The 18,675-nt window shown below is 46.9% G+C and overlaps 1 protein-coding gene across 7 annotated transcripts in view; it reads right to left on the bottom strand.

Moving 5' to 3' along the window:
* Positions 1 to 1,761: 1,761 nt before the first annotated feature.
* Positions 1,762 to 18,675, bottom strand: part of SPATS2 (spermatogenesis associated serine rich 2) — a 32,301-nt gene continuing 15,387 nt past the window's right edge. For 4 of the 7 annotated variants that reach the window (XM_026055464.1, XM_026055462.1, XM_026055465.1 and 1 more), the window contains exons 3-13: positions 16,665 to 16,744; positions 16,250 to 16,358; positions 15,276 to 15,325; positions 13,820 to 14,078; positions 13,369 to 13,581; positions 12,069 to 12,204; positions 6,154 to 6,212; positions 5,308 to 5,417; positions 4,017 to 4,119; positions 3,385 to 3,599; positions 1,762 to 2,963 (exon numbers count right to left, since the gene is read on the bottom strand). In XM_026055464.1, coding sequence (XP_025911249.1) covers positions 2,637 to 2,963; positions 3,385 to 3,599; positions 4,017 to 4,119; positions 5,308 to 5,417; positions 6,154 to 6,212; positions 12,069 to 12,204; positions 13,369 to 13,581; positions 13,820 to 14,078; positions 15,276 to 15,325; positions 16,250 to 16,358; positions 16,665 to 16,744 — 1,661 coding nt within the window. In that variant the 3' untranslated portion in view covers positions 1,762 to 2,636. Of the gene's footprint in view, positions 2,964 to 3,384; positions 3,600 to 4,016; positions 4,120 to 5,307; positions 5,418 to 6,153; positions 6,213 to 12,068; positions 12,205 to 13,368; positions 13,582 to 13,819; positions 14,079 to 15,275; positions 15,326 to 16,249; positions 16,359 to 16,664; positions 16,770 to 18,675 lie in introns of those variants that run through there. The other 3 variants (XM_026055468.1, XM_026055467.1, XM_026055469.1) reach the window with 3 other exon arrangements.

Raw genomic sequence — 18,675 nt, 5'->3', positions numbered from 1 at the left:
GGGCTGCCCCGCTCCAGCCCCGCTGCAACCCGGCTCCATCCCGGCTCCATCCCGGCTCCAACCCCGCTGCAACCCAGCTCCAGTCCTGCTTCAACCTCGCTGCAAACCGGCTCGACGCCGGCTCCAGCCTCGCTCCGATCCGGCTCCAACGCGGCTCAAACCCTGCTGCAAAACGGCTCTAATCCGGCTCCAGCCCTGCTGCATCCCGGCTCCATCCCTTCTTCATCCTGACTCCAGCCCTGCTCCCTCGGGCTCTGCCCCACATCCAGCCCCTGTCCAAAGCCCCCGGCCCCAGCTGCTCCCAGCCCCTGGTGCTGCGGACAGGTCTCTCCCCTCGGAGAGGACGGATTTTGCCCAGCGCGCTCATCCTCACTGTAACAGCAAATTTTTAAGTGATGTGATTGATGGGTTCTTGTCTGAGCCACCACAGGGCTCGAAGGGTCCTTGCACTTGCAATTACTTTTGCGCTAAAGGCAATTAGCAGAAGAGTGGCAAATAGCCGCCAACAGCGGCATTAAAATAATCATCGCAGCTTTTTTTATACCCGCAGCAGCTTGGGAAGAGCGGTGGGATGTGGCTGGGTGCCGCGCTGCACCGAGCCAGTCCTGCGCACTGCGACCCGCCACGACCTGCCGAGCTCTTCCAAGGGGTGCGTTTATCACTGAGTGATTAAAATAACCCCTTTAGGCCACCGAGCCCCTCTGGAGACCCTCGAGCTGCTGCCTGACAAACCCTGCTGCTGCCAGACCCCTTCGGGGCTGATTTTGGCTTCTTTGCAGCGCTAGGCAGCAACCAACCCCCCCAGACCAGGGCTGGCTGGGGCCACCGCTTAAACACACCCATCCCACGGAGGCCAAAAAGCTGAGTGTAAACACAGAAGCGGGTATTTAAGAGGCCCCTGCGAGGCCAGATGAGACCCGGCCCTGGGAGCAGCCCCCGGCACAAGGGGCTGGATTTGCATCCAATTCGGACACGTTCACTGGGGCTCCTGATCAGCACGTTTGAGGAGGCTGCAGCACACGTGCTCCGATGCCTGAAGACACGGGCGGCGTTCTGGAAGGCAGCTGAGTTACTTACTTAGGCAGAAAAACGTCTGAATTTTTAGAGCTCAAAGTGGGGTTTCATTGATTTAACGGCAAATTTGTTCAACTGACTCAAGACAACTTTAAATAGATGGGGGGGGGAAAAAAAAACCCAGGCATGAAAGTTTCAGTTTGACCCTGCAGGAAGGTCTGAGGAGCCAGCAGAGACCTGGAAACAAAGATCCAGATCGGAATTAAAAAATGAAAATCTTAACATTGCTTCTGCAGCCAGATTTGCATGCAAGCTTTGTACAGAGACCTCGCTGCCTTGGGGTCAACATCTCAACCAGAGCCCATAGGAAGCTGCCACTTCTGATTTAGTCAAAGACTCTCCCGCCTCCTCCCGGGCCCAGGCTCCAGATGGAAAACCACAGGGGGCATCGCCGGCCCCCCCCTTGCAATAAGCAGGTGACCGAGGAGCATCTTTGCCTTTGCTAAATTCAAGGCACTTTGTGCTGCTGGCAGCACGGTGTGAAGCTGCGAGGCTGGAAGGGGGGGGGGGCCTCAGCCATTCCTGGCAGCCAGGGAAATCCCACCTCCACCAGCCCATCCCCGATCCCAGCGCTTCCGAGCAAGCGGCAGCATGGGCCAGGGAATGACCAAGACACCTGGCCACGCGCCCCCTCAGAGCACGAAGCGGTGGCACATGATTGGGGGCAGCAAGGCACAGACAGGGATATTCAACATGTACATCATCTTTATTCATACAACTATAAAGAATGACTGTAGCAATTTTTTGACTGGTATCACCTAGGATTAGCTCTGCTAATTGATATTGCTATAAATTTAATTTAGGGACAAGAAAGGGCTGGAGAAGTGGGGGAAGGCAGGGCAAGAAGGGGAAGTGAATAAAATAAAGACCCCCAAACATAAGAACCAGAGAACAGCTAAGTTTGTGGRCAAAGTGTGCAGGTCCTTTCCCCCCAGCTCCATCGCACAGTCCGGAGAGCAAGGGTTGAGATTTGTCAGTCTTCCAAGACGCTGCTAACCCAAGGGGGGAGGCCTGGGGCGAGATGCCTGCCCCGCAGCCCAAGGCAGATTCCCCAAACCTCCCGTGGCTCATTCCAGACTGAATATCCTGGTTTAAGCCCCAGACTCACATTTCACAGCAACCATCTTCATTGCCAGCATGAGTGATTGGCTGTGACAAGTAAGGCCTGGCTGGCAGGGCCGTTCCTCCTAGGTGCGAAGCCCAGAGGTTGATGTGCAGAAGGAAAAAAAAAMCACACTGCTGGGGTTGGCTTTTGGCCAGCTCTGCCAGTGGTTTCGCAGATGAGGGGTGGGAGCAGAGCCATCGAGACTTTGGGAGGGGAAAGGAAAAAGCAACCGCCATGGCAGCATCCGTGCGTGTCCCAGTGAGGCCTGAACCCAATCAGATGGTGAAGCACAGACGCGAGAGAACARCACAAAGCAGAAACGGGGGCAAGGAAGGGAAGAAAAAAATGGCACAAAAAAAAAAGTGTAAACTTTCCTTCGTTAATATTTCTAGCTAGGAGTTTCCTACAGTCTTGTTATCAAGTTGAATTTCCTGCAGGAAGGGAGAGCCTGGAGCTCTCAGGAGTTTGCTCCCTCCAGATGACTTGCTCTTGGTTTACGCTGTGGGAGCCCCTTGGTTTCTGCGCTGGAGGGAGAGGGGACAGGTCGGCTGGACTCGGAGGAGGCACCAGTTCCACTGGCCCCCGCGGGGTGAGTCGGGCTGGGGCTGCCAGCACTCCCTGGAGGAGGTTGGAGGGGCGAATTTTGATGCTTGCTGCGGGCCTGATGGCCCGGCCCGTTTCTGTGTCGGTTCGCATTGCTGTATCTCCCAGGGGTGGGGGGACCAATGTGGCGCTGGCCCTGGGACCTGTACCCTTGTCCCGGTCTCCTGTTCCCCTGGAAAGCCTGAAACAGAAGACAGCGGGCAAGTGAGTGAGGGCAAGACAGAGACAGCTTCTACTAGCAGGAGGGCTACAACCTCCTGATGCCACAGCCCGGACAATCCTCCCCACCCAGCACCTTCCATTCCTCAGGAAAGGTGGAAAAGCGAGAACCCAAAGGCCTCATTCGAAGCAGAACCATTAAAACAAAGCTGCCTTCTCCTGTTTTCAGGAGGCCTTGATCCTGCTGCTGAATCAATTCTCATCGAGAACCAAGTGCACACCCTGCTCAAGTCCCTTCTGTCCATCACAGCAAAAGGTACTAGCTCTTGGCAGGGAGGGACCTGGTGCAGAAGTCAGAACAGGAGCCACAAACCACTGAGCAAACTTCCCTCAGCTTTATTATGTCAGTGCTTCTCTTGCAAAGCTGGACACGGTGCAGTTACCTCTCGCTGAGGCTGGGGAGGGCGGCTGCTGGCGTTCCCCGCAGCAGCATCCGCAGAGGACGAGGGCTTCTTGCTTGCTGTGGTAAGGCTTGGAGCAGAGGCAGAGGCACACTCGGGGGTGGAGGGAGCAGAGGTCTCGCTGGGACTGCTCAGGGACACAGCTGTGACAGAGCTGCACCGGGATCTGGTGGAATAGCTGTTCTTTGGATGGGAAACTGAAAGAGAAATACCCCAAAATGTGTGTTCTGCAAACAGGACCCAGACAATTCAGCCTCTAACTTCTGTTTGGACCCTACTAGCTACAGCACCACTGGGATTTTCCCAGCAAGATTAAGCTTTGATTATGGGAACCGTGATCTGCACAAGAGCTCAGTCGACTGGGGCTACCTCTCAGCAGCCAAGGGAAGTGCAGACCCCCTCTGCAGAGGGAGAAGCATCGCACACTACGGTAGTAGCAAGGGGAGGGCCAACTCCTTTCTCCACTGCTATCCAGGCTGAGAGGAAACGAAACGCAACAGAACTCTCCCAGTCCCCTTGCTTTCAAGTCTGGGGGACACAGAGTCTCCGTGACACTGGGACTAAGGCAGGGGTGATTCACACCTCAGCTCCCCAGCTCCTCCTGTCCAGCTCACCTTGCCCGAATGAGGTGATGCTCTTCTTCAGAGCATCGAGGTCACAAGTGAACCGCGCCACTCTGCCCAGGTCTTCGTCGTATTTCCGTTCGCTCACAAAGTGCTTCACAGAAAAGACAACATTTGCATGTTAATTCAGTCTATGCACTAAGTTATAGAGCGCAGGAATGGAAAATGGAGGTACAAGTTTTCCGCTTTGGCTAGTAACAGGTATCTGAGTTGGGCACTGCTTGAAAAAATCTTGGCTGAGAAGGCAGATTGCTATTTCCATAAGTCACTGGAGACGAACAGATTTTTCTGCATGATTTCCACCTACACATGAACAGCCTTCCCCAGGCTCCAGAGCCAAGCTGTGGGTTAACTCGGTCTAACAGCAGCTGAACTCCGCCAGTCTCTGGTCTGTGAAATCAGCATAGCCCAGGCCTCCACTCTGGATGTTTTTAGCAGCAGTAGTTTTCTGAATTGCACTAATTCTGGTATAGGAATGACTACTGCCAGAAGAACAGAGGCCACAGTGGTTCGGTTTTCAGGCTGGAGTTTAACTGATCCTTTACGCAACTTTGCACTGACCTCTTGTGGCAGGAACTGGTGTGCTGGAGAGCAAAAGTGTTTTATGGAATATAAAAATAATCAATGCACAGCAGGCAGGTTCTCCTGATTTAGGTGGAAAGTCAGAGGTCAGCCTGCACCAGCAGGCAGCTTTCACTGCTGCTCTGAGGACAAAGCTGCCATGTTGTCATGTTCCCTACTCTGCACCAGTTCACAATGGCCAAAAGTTGTACTGCACAAACTGGTGTTAATGGTTGGATGAATTTCTGTGGGCTGAAGTCAGTATTTTACAGAATGAATATTCTAAAATAAGACTCAGGATGAAGTATGCTGTATCCTACTGCATGGCTGCAGACAGCAGTGTGTAGAGCACTGGCAGTGAGTTCTGAGAAGGAAAGAGTTGCGCACAACACAGTGTCACAATCTTAAGTGTCAGAAACCCAGCAGCTTACACAAAACGTGTAAGGTAGGTAAGATTAGGACTAGGTTAGATAAGGGCTACAGCCAAATACTCCCAGATGTTTCTCCTGCCTCCATTTTAACTTGCTACATGGCCTTCACCTCTGTCAGTTTTCTAGCCCAGAGGATTAGGACAGCACTTGCATGACTTCAGAGACGTGACCAACCTCCGACTACATGGTAGGGAAAAGATCTCCCTTCTGAACACATGCTGGGGAAAAACTACAGCTAGGGTTCAACCCGCACTCTCCAGCTCTGAAACAAAGCAGAGTGAAAAGCTCACCTTTATATCGGCTCTGAGCTCGACCAGTTGCTCCTCTGACATTCGCACTGCCACATCAGTCAGCTTCTTCAGGGCCTCTGCCTTCTTCTGTCGGCTAACCAGAATTTCCACTGCAAAACAGATCACAACTTAGACGGTGTCAGCACCGAAGCAGCCTACTGAGAGTTAAACAACTCCAACCCCAGCACAGAGCACCTTATTGGTAAACAAAAGGTTTAACCAAGTCCCCTATGGACAGCTCTGTACCAGCTGCACAGCAGCCCTGGCTTCTCCCTCCCGCAGCGATTTACATCTCCAGACACAGACAGAACCTGAGCTGTAAGCTGACTCAAAGACGGGCACGACATGCAGTTTTAGTAAAAATTCTGCATCTCGCCCCAGGCTATCTAGTTTCTTTGGGCTTCTAAAACTGCAGGGCTCAGTGTTCATGTCAGCGTCTCCTTGGAGTGCTTCCCATCCGCAACAGGCAGGCCAAAAAAGCGCGTTCCAGCACCCGAGGATATGCTGAGCTTTTCAACAACGGCCTTCCATGGAAGGATGCAGTTTACATCCCACTGTCTGGCGAGAGCACAGAGCAACGGCCTTGGAGAGGATGGGCTGTGTGAAACACGTCAGGCAGCAAACAGTCTCACCAGTAGAGACATGGTTAACTTGAGCTACAGGGCGACATCCCCCTCCAAAGTCTCCTCTGTGTATAGAGTCACTTATTTAGGAACAACGTGAACCGAAGGTAAATTACTGATATCTTCTCCTAGTGGGGCTGTCTCTCTAGAGTTCAGTAACATCTACAGCTCTTCAGGTGGGCACTTGTTATGGTTAAAAAAAAAAAAAAAAAAAAAGCCTTACTTGCTTCTGCTTTCACTTTGTCCATTTCAGCCAGCAATGCCACCTCACGATCCATAAGGCTGGGCAAAAACAATAAAATACAGGAGAGAAAAAGGGAGAAGTTTTAGTAATAAACAAAGGGGGACAACAAAATTCTCTCCTCCAAAATACAGCGGCTGGAGGACGTCCAGGTTCATCAGCTGGTGAGAAGAGACCAACAGAGGGCGGCAAGAACCCACCGTGTCTTGCTCGGTGAGCCTGCTAGATGGGAGCCTGGATTCCCAACACACACCTCTAGGCTTTCATGTTGCCTTTTGTTCCGGAAGCGGAATAGTTTTGTGCAGGTTTTGATGGCATTAAACTTGCTCAGGCTTTGGTCAGCACAGAGCACTGTGCTGGTTTCCTGACAACATGCTCCAATAACCTCTCACCTTACTCCAATAAAAGTCTGAATTGCTTGGCAAGGGGAGAGGGAACGGCAGCTACGGTGCTAGAGGAAGCTGCGCTCTGCTGAACTCTATCACAGAAGAAAACTAGGGCACAACGTTTAAAAGACTCACTCAAAACACAAAACAAATTATCAGTAGGGCAATAAGGAAACCCAAGATAGCAGTAGGAGGAGTCCGGGCATTCAGGCACCTATTGCCTCCAAGAAAACCTCTTAGAAGCCAAATTATGAAGGCAATCCAATGCTTCACTCCGGTAGTTATGCAAGTCTATTAAATTGACAGAGTAAAGAACTTTGTTTGGTGGAGATTAGCGCTGCTCATCCTCTCAGAAATAGTGCTGCACACAAGCAAAAGTCACCTATCTTAGGATGAAATACTAAATTTCATTAAAAATGTCCTTCTGTTCTCACAGTAAATCACATCGCAAAATTTGGGGAAGGCTAATGGAAAAATATTGAGAACGTAGCTTTCTGTAGCAAAGTCCTAACGCGAGACAGTTGCCTGCATCTTACTCATTTCAAGCACATGTGTAGCTGCCGCTACAAAGCGGCAAGAATTCAGGGCAGGAACGTCCTCCACAGATCAAGAAACCTGAACTGGGCTGCTCTGCGCCGCTTCGCTGACCCCAGCAGAGCTCCAGCACCACCGCAAGCGTGCACACACACTTTCACAAGTTCCAGCAGGTAAGACGATGTGACTTGCTTCCAGTTGCCACCACGTACTCGGGAAGCCTCCCAGAGCCACACAGGTTCATGATCTGTAAGTCTCCGATGGTTTAAGGGTTTTTCAGCCAAGGAAAGAACACCTGGGGGGTCATGGTGAAGCAATCTCCACCTGCCAGGAGGCTCTAGTGTGCCTCAAGTGTGTCTGTTGCCATGAGACCAAATTCCCCCAGGCTTTCCRGCAGCAGCCTTTACGCAAGCAGAACTGCACAGCTACCGACAGTCCGAATTTGCTAAATTCGGTCAATCAAGTACTCTCCAGAAAGCAAGACCACTTAGGAGCAGACAACAGGGAGCTTGCCATAACTGCTGCTCCTTTGGAATAGGCTGTACGAAGAGGGCTCTTGTCCCTGGGGATGTGGGCATTAAGTAACGCAGGTGTAGTGAGAGCACTTGCGGGAGAGCTGGCAAGGAGCCAGGGGACCGGCAGAGACAGGAGACCCAGCGGATGCTCTCTAAACACTGACCGAAACCCATCAAGGCCGGATGTGCATATTCCGCTTGGACAACAACGTCTAGCTGCTCCGCAGCCAGCGGCTACTCAGGCTTAGCGCAGTCAAGATAAGGAAATAGCTCTAGTAGATAAACGGGGCCCTTAGGATACACAAAGCGAGTCCTGCCTGGGCGTCCGACCCGTGCGCCTCCCATCAGCGGCTCCTCCGTGAAGTTCCCGGGGCTCCCTGTGCAGTGCGGAGAGTAAATCCGTCATTAAATCCACTCTGCTGAACCCCTCACATGCCTTGAGTGTCTCTCTACGCCATTATCCGACCCTCCCTTTCCCTCCTTGCGGTCACAAGCACACTGGCTGTAGCTCTGTTCTTGGCCATGAATCCAGACGCTCACTTGCACGTACCCTCCCTGTAAATGCTTCTTTTGTGCTTCCCTGTAAGCTGTGCCTCCAATGTCTTCAGCAGCGCGGTCTGCATCGCTACAGCTCACCTTCGCTCAGCTGCTGCCAGAGACTTGAATACATTCAGCATCCAGTCTGTTAATAAGGCTCATTTCAGTTTGTGCTTTCTAAATATAAAAGCAAAGTCGTCTTCTCTCATGTTAGTTTTTAGGATACTTTCAGTCCAGACACTGAACTGTATTCAGAGAGATGTCACCAATGCACCAGGTCAGCCCCCTCAACACTGACCACACGCTTTTTCAGTGAGAAAGGTTTACTTGAAAATGGGAAGAATATTTATTTTAACGATCATCTGAAAGGGAGACCACAGAGCATCTGAAATGCAAACTCAAAGCAGCTCCTGCTATTCTGCATGTCAGAGGACTGAGGCGAGATCAATTTAAACAATTCCCTGYGAACAGCAGCTTTGACATTTGGCTTCTTCTGTTGATTTATCGCTCTGTCCATCTGCCTTTTCAGGGCAGGAATTGTTTCTGCTCGTAGCACAGCAGGGGCCTGATCCAGGTCAGGCACTCTCAGCCCAACTGCGCAAATACAACACATGTCAAAAGGCACGCTAATAAGACTTCACCTTGTTTCCAACGATCCCAAAGCAGTTCAACCTGTCTCTGCAACAGAGAAACCAAAGGGCAGAGCTTGAAGAAACATATCCCTGACTGCATTCTGCCCAGAGCCACGTCACCAGCAGGAATCCCCCAGAGCTCATACAGACACGGGTGTCAATGGTGCCTTCATGATTTATTCAAGGGTAGGAACAGCCTTGCTGCTCTCAGGCTGCAGAACTCAATTGCGCGACACCTCCCTGAATACATACGCGCACACCCAGCTGCTCCGGAGCCAACACCCAGTTTGTCCGGGCCATTTTGGGCTCTGTCCTCTGGATGGCAGGCAAATTCACAAGCATCTTGACAGCTTGTACAGATTAAAGCTTGCTTTTCTTTGCAATTTAATTTACTCAGCAAAACTCAGCTGGAGTCTTTTACCCAGTTTTACATTTGGGCTGACTAAGGAACAGAGGTCAAGTAGCTGAGCCTGAGCTTTGTGTGATGAGACTTGCATCAGACCCCAAAGGTCTTACAGTGAAAGAACTCCCCTGCCTAATTTCTTGTCAAACAAACTTGCTTCCTGAGGCAGACCCCTTCAGAAACGTGTATTCACTTCTTGACTCCTCTGTCCTGGGACAAGATCACATGCAGAATGGAGAGTGCATCTGTTCCTGGCAGAAATCTGAAGACCAGACTTTAAGAAAGGACATTTAAGAAGTGCCCAAGGAAGAAAAGGGGGAAGCAGATACACCGATAATTGCTGAACATGAAATAACGCTGAATACTCAGTTGTGACCCAGCCATCAGAAGAGATGCTTTCAGCCGCAAGCCAGCTCGGTCAAATAGTGCCGCAAGATGTTGTCTATTAGTGAAGGGCAACAGCTGTTTGCACAAGCATGCTAAGGGTTATGGAGTCAGTTTTCCTTGAGGCTTTCCTACAACCATCTCAGAAAGACTGAGTACAACTGAAGAAGGCTGGAGGCATGCCTGGAAGCTCTGCCATGAGAAAGTGAAGGCAATCTATAGCATGAGATGCACAATGGCAATCTCAGAGGTGAGAAACTTCAATGATGAAGGTCAAGAACTTTAGGAAGCCTCACTGATATCTGAAGGCCATCTCTTACTCACACAGGTTAAAACAGTCCAAACTTTACCACTTAAATATCCTGTTTCAGTTGACCGAACTTGCTTTTAAACCAGGTTTTCCTCCGATAGAAAGCTAGCTGGGAAGGTCATTCAGCAAGAGGATTTAACTACTACATCTTGTCTTGTGCCAGAGGATTAAAAAATATACTAATTGTTCTCTGAAGCAGAAAGAATTGAAAGAAAAAAAAAAGTGAAGGAAGTATTTACATCTCAGCTCAGTGGCAACTGCATCACTTTCAGGAAAAGGAAAGTGATCTTTTCTTCTGGAGCTGAATGGACCTGGCTGCAGAGTCATTTCTTATCAATTGTAGAGACATGGCATCCTGCTGGGCAGCTACTTCACTTGGCATTTGTTGAAGGAGGTTCCCAATGGCCACGCTCCAAATGTGCATTCACATCCCTGCCTCACGGAACTGCACTTCCTGGTTCACGCCAGTCCTGTCTCGGCTTATCGGAGCAATGCTGCTAAACTGGACTTGAGTCTTTAACCTTTCAGAACATGACGCAAGTGTTTTATAGACGATAACACAAGTCAAAGGGCAAGGAATTACTTGTACAGAATCAGATGCTTTAGCCAAAAGAGTGGCATTTTCCCTACCAATAAGAGGTTTTCACAGATATTTTAACAGTGTAGAGAGGTAGACAGAAAACTTAACAAAAAAAAAGTAGATAGTGATAATATTGAATATACTCACTAGACAAAACCACTAACAAAACTAAGAAATAAAATATTCTCATTCATAAACATAAACTTGAGTTAGGGCTACGAATCCCTCAGCTATTGACAGGGTAAATTGCTTTACATTATAGCTTTCCCAAAACAATGGAGTTGCTGAGAACTCCATGTCCTGGTTTTGCTTAGAGACCACAGATGTTAGAAGTCATGAAAATGCAGATCAGGGCACTGGAGCACCTTTAACCCTGCCCCCGCCCCTCCCGGTTTGGTGTAGTCTCCTCTGATAAGTTCAAAAGTTGTCTATAAACATCTATGTGACTTTTGAACAGTATTTTTAGCACTTGCTGAATTTAAATATTATGACAGCACTCAGTTTACTTTGGAAGAGTACTTATTGATGGCAACGTTCAAGACAAGTACGCATGCAAGAAAAAAGACCATACTGAACATGTAACTTCGCTAAAAGACTTCACAATACAGCTATCTTTACATCACTACAACTAAATACTCTTGCCTTTGAGGCCACATACAGTTATCAGAGACAGCTTTCGACACAGATTTGCAAGTCTGCCAAATATCTACTTTAATCCTTCAGTGTGATAGTAGTGTTTTAGCTGCTTGTGAGATGTTACTTCAGGCAAGAACTCTCTGTGCAGTTTCTTATGAGTATTTCTTTACCAAAAGCAATCATATTTGGATAACCAAGAAGAACAATTTCTCATAAATAGGTTCAATCAGCCGAGACAGCAAACGTATCTGATGTTAGGACTTGCAGAATATCATCTTAAAGTACTTATCCAAACCAATAAAAGTGTTCATTAAAAATTTGATTACACATGCAAGGAACATCATGCACAGTATTAAAAGCTTGGCTTAAAAAGGGGGAAGTACTGCTGTACAGAATGATCGTTAATGTGTATTTATACCTTTCAAAGGACCCCTCTCTTCCATGTTATATTCAATCTTAATTTGAAAATTTCAAAGACTAATGTTTGTTTCAATAAGACACATACTGCTGCACTCTGAGCTCCAAACAGTTCTCCTTCCAACATAATTAATATTAGTACCTAAATTACAGTATGTTACCTGGAGAGTTCCTCATATTATCTGTGTCTAAAATGACTTTAAGTAGTCAGGGTAACTGTCTTGCACAGACATAAAGTTAAAGTTTGTCACAGACTCCAGTGGACGCACTGAAGCCTTGAACATGTCTTTTAATATTTCTTTGCACGTGTGGGACAACAGCTTTAAAGCAGGCCTTGCCAAGCTGCCCACCAGCAAAGGCGGCTTCTAATACATTGCAGAGTCCAGTACTGCTTAAGTTTATTCTTTACACCACGCTGACCTCTCAAACTCTGAAGTATAGTGCTTGAGCAGTAGGGCAAACACAAGCAAGCAAGTCACTAATTGACTGGAAAGCTGAAGTCTTATTCCAAATTTATTGATCTTAATCCTTAGCACCTGGATCTGTTCCTATATTTAACTTACCTACTCTGCAGTTCAGCAAAGACCTGCTTCATCTTCTTAATGGAAGCATCTATTTCCTCTTTCACCACAACCCGGTATCGTGCCAGTGAAACAGTGCATCGCTGGAGATCCTTCACTGATTTTTCAATATTGGAACCTACCAAGAGACAGAGAAAACTCCAAACAGCCACGTCAATCAGACTGTTAAATCTTCCCAGAAGGGATAAGTCTAAAGATGGCTTTCCCTCTTTTTTAAAAACCATACACTGCCTGGCTTTAAAACCTTCTTTTCCTTCCCCATTACAAATTAGGTGTAGCAGGGGCAGTTCTAGAGATTCTCCTATGAGGGAAGTTTTCCCAGAGCTTGTAAAATCTCTTTCCATAGGCAGGGATATCTGTCCATGTTTTTAAGCACATGAGAAAAATCAAATGCATCTCTGAGCTGCTTTTGCACGAGGGACTGGAGACAAGTGAAATGAAGTCTACTCCTAAGACCAACAAACTGTATCCCTGAACGATACGAAATGACTGTTCACCTGGGGAAGAGGAGTCTTTTGGAAATTAAAATTAAATCTGTACAAAAGGTTATTTTCTCAAATTGAGAGATGAAAGGATTGTTTATTTGCTGCAAAGGTTAGTCTCTGGGTCTCAGCTCTCCAGAAGGGTATATCAGCTTGCTCGTGCTCTCTGGAGTTTGTTGGAGTGCAGTTACSCCTGCCAAGCTACATTAGAAACTGCTCATTACAGCTTTTCCATGCAACAAGTGAACTACCACCACCTCATCTCACTAAGCTAACTATAATAACCACGTTCACAATTGGGGTCTCTGAGGTCCCTCCTGTCCTCACTTGTTATCATGAGAACTAAGCTGTGGAGAAAGCACATGAAAGGAAAAAAAATTCCAGTAGGAGGAGGCTGTCACTTTTTGTAACAGGTTTGGTCAGAACTTTTGGCCTTTCGACAAATTCTCACAAATGATGAGAAAGAACCTAAAGGCTCTGTGATGGAGCACAGAAGAATGGGCTAAACATATGCAGCGTGACTGACTGCTTCCTCCCCTACTTCTCTCACACATACAGGTTTGCTGCTCCAGGCATTACATCTAAACTGCTGTCAAGATTCCTGCTGTGCATAGAGAAGAGGAGGAGTAGAGTGCAAGTCACTGGCCAGATAATAAGAAGTATGCTAGCTTGCATTAAAATCAAAGTCCTGTACGCCTCACCAGTATGTCTGTCAGTGACACCACAGAAGAGGCAGTGAGAATTCTGCCAGTAGCAACCTGCTCTGACATTCAAGAGTGCACAGATCCTCAGGGCCTTACCTAACTTCTTGTTTGCAGGTGAAACTGGAATGTCTTCCAGCCGTGTTACAGACAAGGAAGCGGGAGTTGAGTTGCTTGCTGCTGCTCTGGACAGAGACCTGCTAGTGCTCCTCTGCTCAGGCCGCTGTCTGAGAGACGAAGGGCTCTGGGAAGGATGCATGATGAGCGATTTTGTGTCAAAGTCTGCTATTCCATTCTCTAGTTCAGGCACTGCTGTGGAAAAGCACACTCGTTTAAAGGGGAAAGTGAAGAAGTTAGCAGAACATTGACCGCCTCTTTACAACAAGAAGCAAAAATGAGAAATCAAGGTGAGTTGTTCTTTTCTGAAGAACTATCCAAACAAATCTATATTCAAAGCTGACACAAAACAAAGAAGCAACAAAAAGAAGGCAGCTTCTTTGCTTTTTAAACACTCAGTGTCTGTCTCCTACAATACTTTATAAAGACCAACCTGTTCTATCAGGCATGTCTGGTGCAGCAGATTCACAATCCTCTAGTTCTCTGGCATCAATTGAAAGTGCATCCAAACCTTCGCTGAGTGAGTCCACAGACTCTGTATCGTTGGCACAGCCGTTGACATGGTAACCGTTAATTCCACCCTTCTCAGAGTTTGCCGACTGCTCCTCTTCAGTGGACACCAATTTACTGGGGTCTGGGAGGCCAGCGCTCGATTCAACTGGAGGTTTCGGTTTGGTTTTCTTCTTCTTGTTCTAAGAATTAAATATCCACAACACAAAGGGAAAAAATATTAAGCTTAAATCCTGAAGGGAAAATTAAGCTTGTGCTTACTGACTGAAAGTAGCTGAATTAAATTCTTTTTCAGCCAGCCTTACTGTTGATCCTATTAACAGTAGGAGGGATTTATTTAACAATGAGGACAGATACAGTGGCATTAATAAGGTGCAAATACATTATCCCCTCTGACGGTGTGCCAATAAGACTAATGCCCTGGGTAACAGAGGAATGCTGCATAACTGATGGAAAACAGCAGTTCGGTTTGTGGCTATCATCTAGAGTACTAGCCAAGGCACTTCCGAAAGTGATAACTAGTAAGGTGCAGTTTCCAGCACCATGGTTGCTACTCAGCAACCAAACGGTTTTCTAGATCTTACTCTAGCAAAACTTCCCTCATGTTTCCCAACACATTGCTATTTAGTCAGAATTTTTCCACTTTATTTTATGCCAGTATTTTTCAGGTATTCAAATAAGTACGATTATGGTTTTATTCTTGTCCTGGTAGATTTAGATGTTACAATAGTAAGTACTGAAACTTTGCAAGTCTATATTTAACCCTTTCGTAGAGGTCTGAGCAAAGTACTAGGCAAAACACTCAAGAAATAAAGCTTACATGACAAAGTAATGTATTTCCACAGAGCTCAGCATTAAATGCAACTGTTCAGCTCCAAAGGTTACTGATGAAAAATGGAACGGCATGACTATCGGAACAGTGAATTACAGCACTCTCTTGAAATAAATGGACCTGATAAAGATTTACTTCACTGTGGGGCTGGGTGTGCAGATTAGGGGTCCTGTAGTGAGTCAACAGAATAAAAGCTATTGCAAAGATAGGAAGGTTTTTTTGGAAGCTTTTTTCGGATCCTACATTCAGCATAATGTACATGACAACTAAATTAAATGCATATGTGGCTAGATGATGTTTACAACTTATACTGAAATTACCATGGAAATCATCGCCCTTAGCAGTGAGAAACTTGACACCCTAGTGACTACCTCTAGGAGTCAGTTCCGCTTACATCAATATACACATTTGCTCTTTGGTTTCTTTTCTCATCTAAATCATGAGGAATGCCTACTACTCTCTGTATTCTAAATTAATGCTCCCTCATCCTTTAAAAAATGAAAGTAAGATGATAAATACCTTAGGAAGGTATATTTAAAAGCATTACCTTTTTTTTGCCTGTTACAGTCCACTCTTTCAATACTTCACTGGCATTGCCTGAAACAAAATGCAGTGATGAGTAGTGGACAAGGCACCAACTCCAGTTCTTCCATGGTAATATGTAAATACCTCCATACCTGGAGCCAGCTGTGATACTTCCCTCCACCTAAGTTTCGTTTCTCTTAGTTGATGCAATAAAAGGATCAGTTTCATTTTTGCTTTGGAAACACACTGCTGAGCGGGACTACTCCCTTATAACACAGTGCCAGCTGTTTCCAGGAAGCAATCCTCTTTTTGGCTCTGTCATACTAAAGGTTTAGGTACTTAAAACCCTGCTAGAGCATGTTCTGAATGCAAAGGTTGCGGTCAGGTCAGAYATCTGCTGGCTTTCTCTCCCCAGAGACACTGATTGTATCAGGATGCCCAGAGTCTCAGGAATAGCTGTCATCCCTTCTCTGGGCCAGAGGCAAACACAGTTGTCAGTGATGGTCAGCGTGGAAATAAGACCAGCAAAGCGACAGGCAGAGTCACCAGCAACAGCCTGTTTTTCCAAGGTCAGAAAATCCATCTAAATGCAGCATGCCAACCAGACCCAAGAGAAGATTTGCGAGTCAGGTTTCAAAGTACAAAGAACAACTATCATAGGTGAAGACATTCCCATTTTTGTACACCTGAGCAAGAGTTTCTGTAATTGAGCATCTAACCTCTTTTATCTAAGGAACTATCAAGTGCTTATCTCTGCCTTGACCCCTAATGGAATGAATACAGACTAAAAACATGGTAGGAGAATCATCTCCTAGTTATCCTTCTGGGGAAGGTCTATACTTGGCTGTGCTGCAAAGCTATAAGAGCTCCCTGCTACATGGTATACATACTGCACATAGCCCTTTCTGCATAAACACTCTTGCTTCTGAAGTAAGTTGATAAACACGGTAGGTACAATCAAGTTATGAAGCCATGCAACAGAACCCCCAGGGTTACCTTCCATGAAGGCTTGCACTGTTTTGTCCACACAGTTGTCAAAATGCTGTAGCACAAGGACAATCTCATTGTTGCTCCTGTTAGGGACTATCGCACGCACTGCRCTGATCTAGAGGGAAGAAGAAAAAACAGGGGTAACACTTTAACCATTCGCATTATCCCACCTGGAATCTGCAACAACACTTCTGCAGCAGGCAAAAAAACCCCAAAACAGACAARCAAAAGTCAACTGATCACTTCCTTATAAAATGTTAATATGCCAGGACAATTTAGCCTGACTAAAATTTGCTTTTGACAGAGCTACTGTTAGGTCCCAGGCAGAAACATACTTCATCTCAGAGACCAGATAAAGCTACAGTGTTCCCGAGTTCTTCCACGGCATGTGGTGAGTTAAAGTCTCAGAAGACACGTTTACCTTCTCCTTCATGTTTTCAAAGGTTCCTCCTTGGGCCATCACAGTATTGGACTGCACATCAAAAATAAACCCAGACGGATCTGTGAAGACAAACGAGAGGGAGGCCTTCTTCTGAATAACGGACACGGAGAGACATTTAGAAAGATGCGAAGCAAGAGGTCAGCTCTGGCTTGCTACTGAACTCCTGCAAGCATACAGTGTTGACTGGCTAATTCTATCATATGGTTAACAGAGGGTTACTAGCTGTTGAGAGTAAAACGTATGATATCCCCACCTTGTTTGAGGAGTAGCTTCTGTTTAACAAAGTAGAGTACTATGAAGTAATCGCAGTTGAACTTGGTTTGCCCTTAACTGCATTTGTAGCTAGTTATAACACATTTCCAAGTCCTTTAAGTCAGTGAAATTCTGATTCATTCCTCAGCTCTGGGCCAGTTTAAACAAACACACAAACAAACCAAAGAGTGGTGCGGATCAAAACTGCAAACCAACAAATTTAAGCACCGACAGGGTTGGTGTGAAACAGCAATGAAGAAAATTGAAGCAGTCCAGTGCAGCTCTCATATTTCTGTATTAATCTTAGGCTAAACGTACTTTTACTGAGCCCAATAAAAAAAAGAGCTAACAACACCCTCAGCACTAGAGCCCGAGGCAGCGCAGTTAACAATTTCATCCACCTGGAGATACGAATGGCAAGGACTCTGATAAATGGGTTTGAAGATTCAGCAGCTTGTGTTCCCTGCCAGCTGTGATCTCCAAGGTAATGCTTATTTTCCAAAAGAGACACATAATTGAGACAGTCATCACCGACAGGTTTGCTTCTTGCTAGCGAGCAAAGGTCACATAAACGTGCAGGGCCTACCATTTTACTTAGAGATCCTTATGAATGGCTGCTATTGTAAAMTCACACCTGCTTTTGTTGCCAAAGGTCTGAACAGCCCAAATATCAGGTTTGCTAAAGAAAAGGGATGAAGCTGTTTGTAGATGTGTTTCATTAAGACAGAGAGTATTTCGACCCCATATTTTAGCCACATTTGATCTCAGAAAGAATACATGCCCCTCCACAGCAGCCAGCTGCAGGACTCCAGAGGTTTTAAGCACCCTCTCGCACCCTCGACTTCCCTCCTGGCTCACTAATGCCTTTTCAGGAACATCACATACACGCACAAAAACAAAGACACATCTCCCAGGGGGGCATCACTGAAAGCACACTACCACTGAGACCACCAGTGCTTTTGCGAAGCTCCTCAGATAGGTTTCTGCAGCGACCACGGCCAGCTGGCTTTGGGGGCTGTCGGGGGGAAGCGGCGCTTGCAGCGAGCGAGGCACGCTCCGCGCGGAGAGGGAGGCTCGCRCGGTTGCTGCCCTTTCTGTTCGAGTTCAGCTGATATTCCAAGCTGCTGATTCACGTTCTTTCCCTCACCTCCTCTAAATAACTCATACTCGATTTCGAGACACACCATTGACTTCCACAGTTCTCAGACATTGATGTAGCATTTAAACTGAGATGCCTCCAAATACAGTGACAGAATTGTGAACATGATGGAAAGGTCAGCCTCTTATTGAGGCTACAGATGAATGGTTAAATCCTTCCTCGCTCCATCCTTACCCGTTTTAGCCCCATGAGCGAGATTTTCGCAAGTTTCCAAAGCTCACAGAAGTTAGAGTTACCAACTTCCTAGTCTTTAATCTTGTAAATGGCTTTCAGACTCCCATCACTGAGGGAGAATTAGCAATTTTTTTTCAAAATCTTCATTGCAGAGCAGCCACCAAGGGCCCAGGTRCCAGGAAAGATGAAATTCAGCTCCCCTGCGGAGCACATTTTCAGCCACTCAGTCCCATCCCTTTCCCACAATTCCATTTGCACTTGCTCTTGCAGGGGACTGAGCTTTTCCGCACCTTCCAGTTGCTTTTCCATGGCCCAAGTCCTCCTGGTGTTAAATTGTTTAGCATGCAAGAATTATGCAACAGAAACTTCCATTGCTACGCCGCATACATTTGATATCGCCCGCGA

Source organism: Apteryx rowi, unplaced genomic scaffold (assembly GCF_003343035.1).
Source record: "Apteryx rowi isolate R43461 unplaced genomic scaffold, aptRow1 scaffold_999, whole genome shotgun sequence".
Taxonomy (NCBI): domain Eukaryota; kingdom Metazoa; phylum Chordata; class Aves; order Apterygiformes; family Apterygidae; genus Apteryx; species Apteryx rowi.
This window is presented reverse-complemented; position numbering and strand designations above follow the sequence as displayed.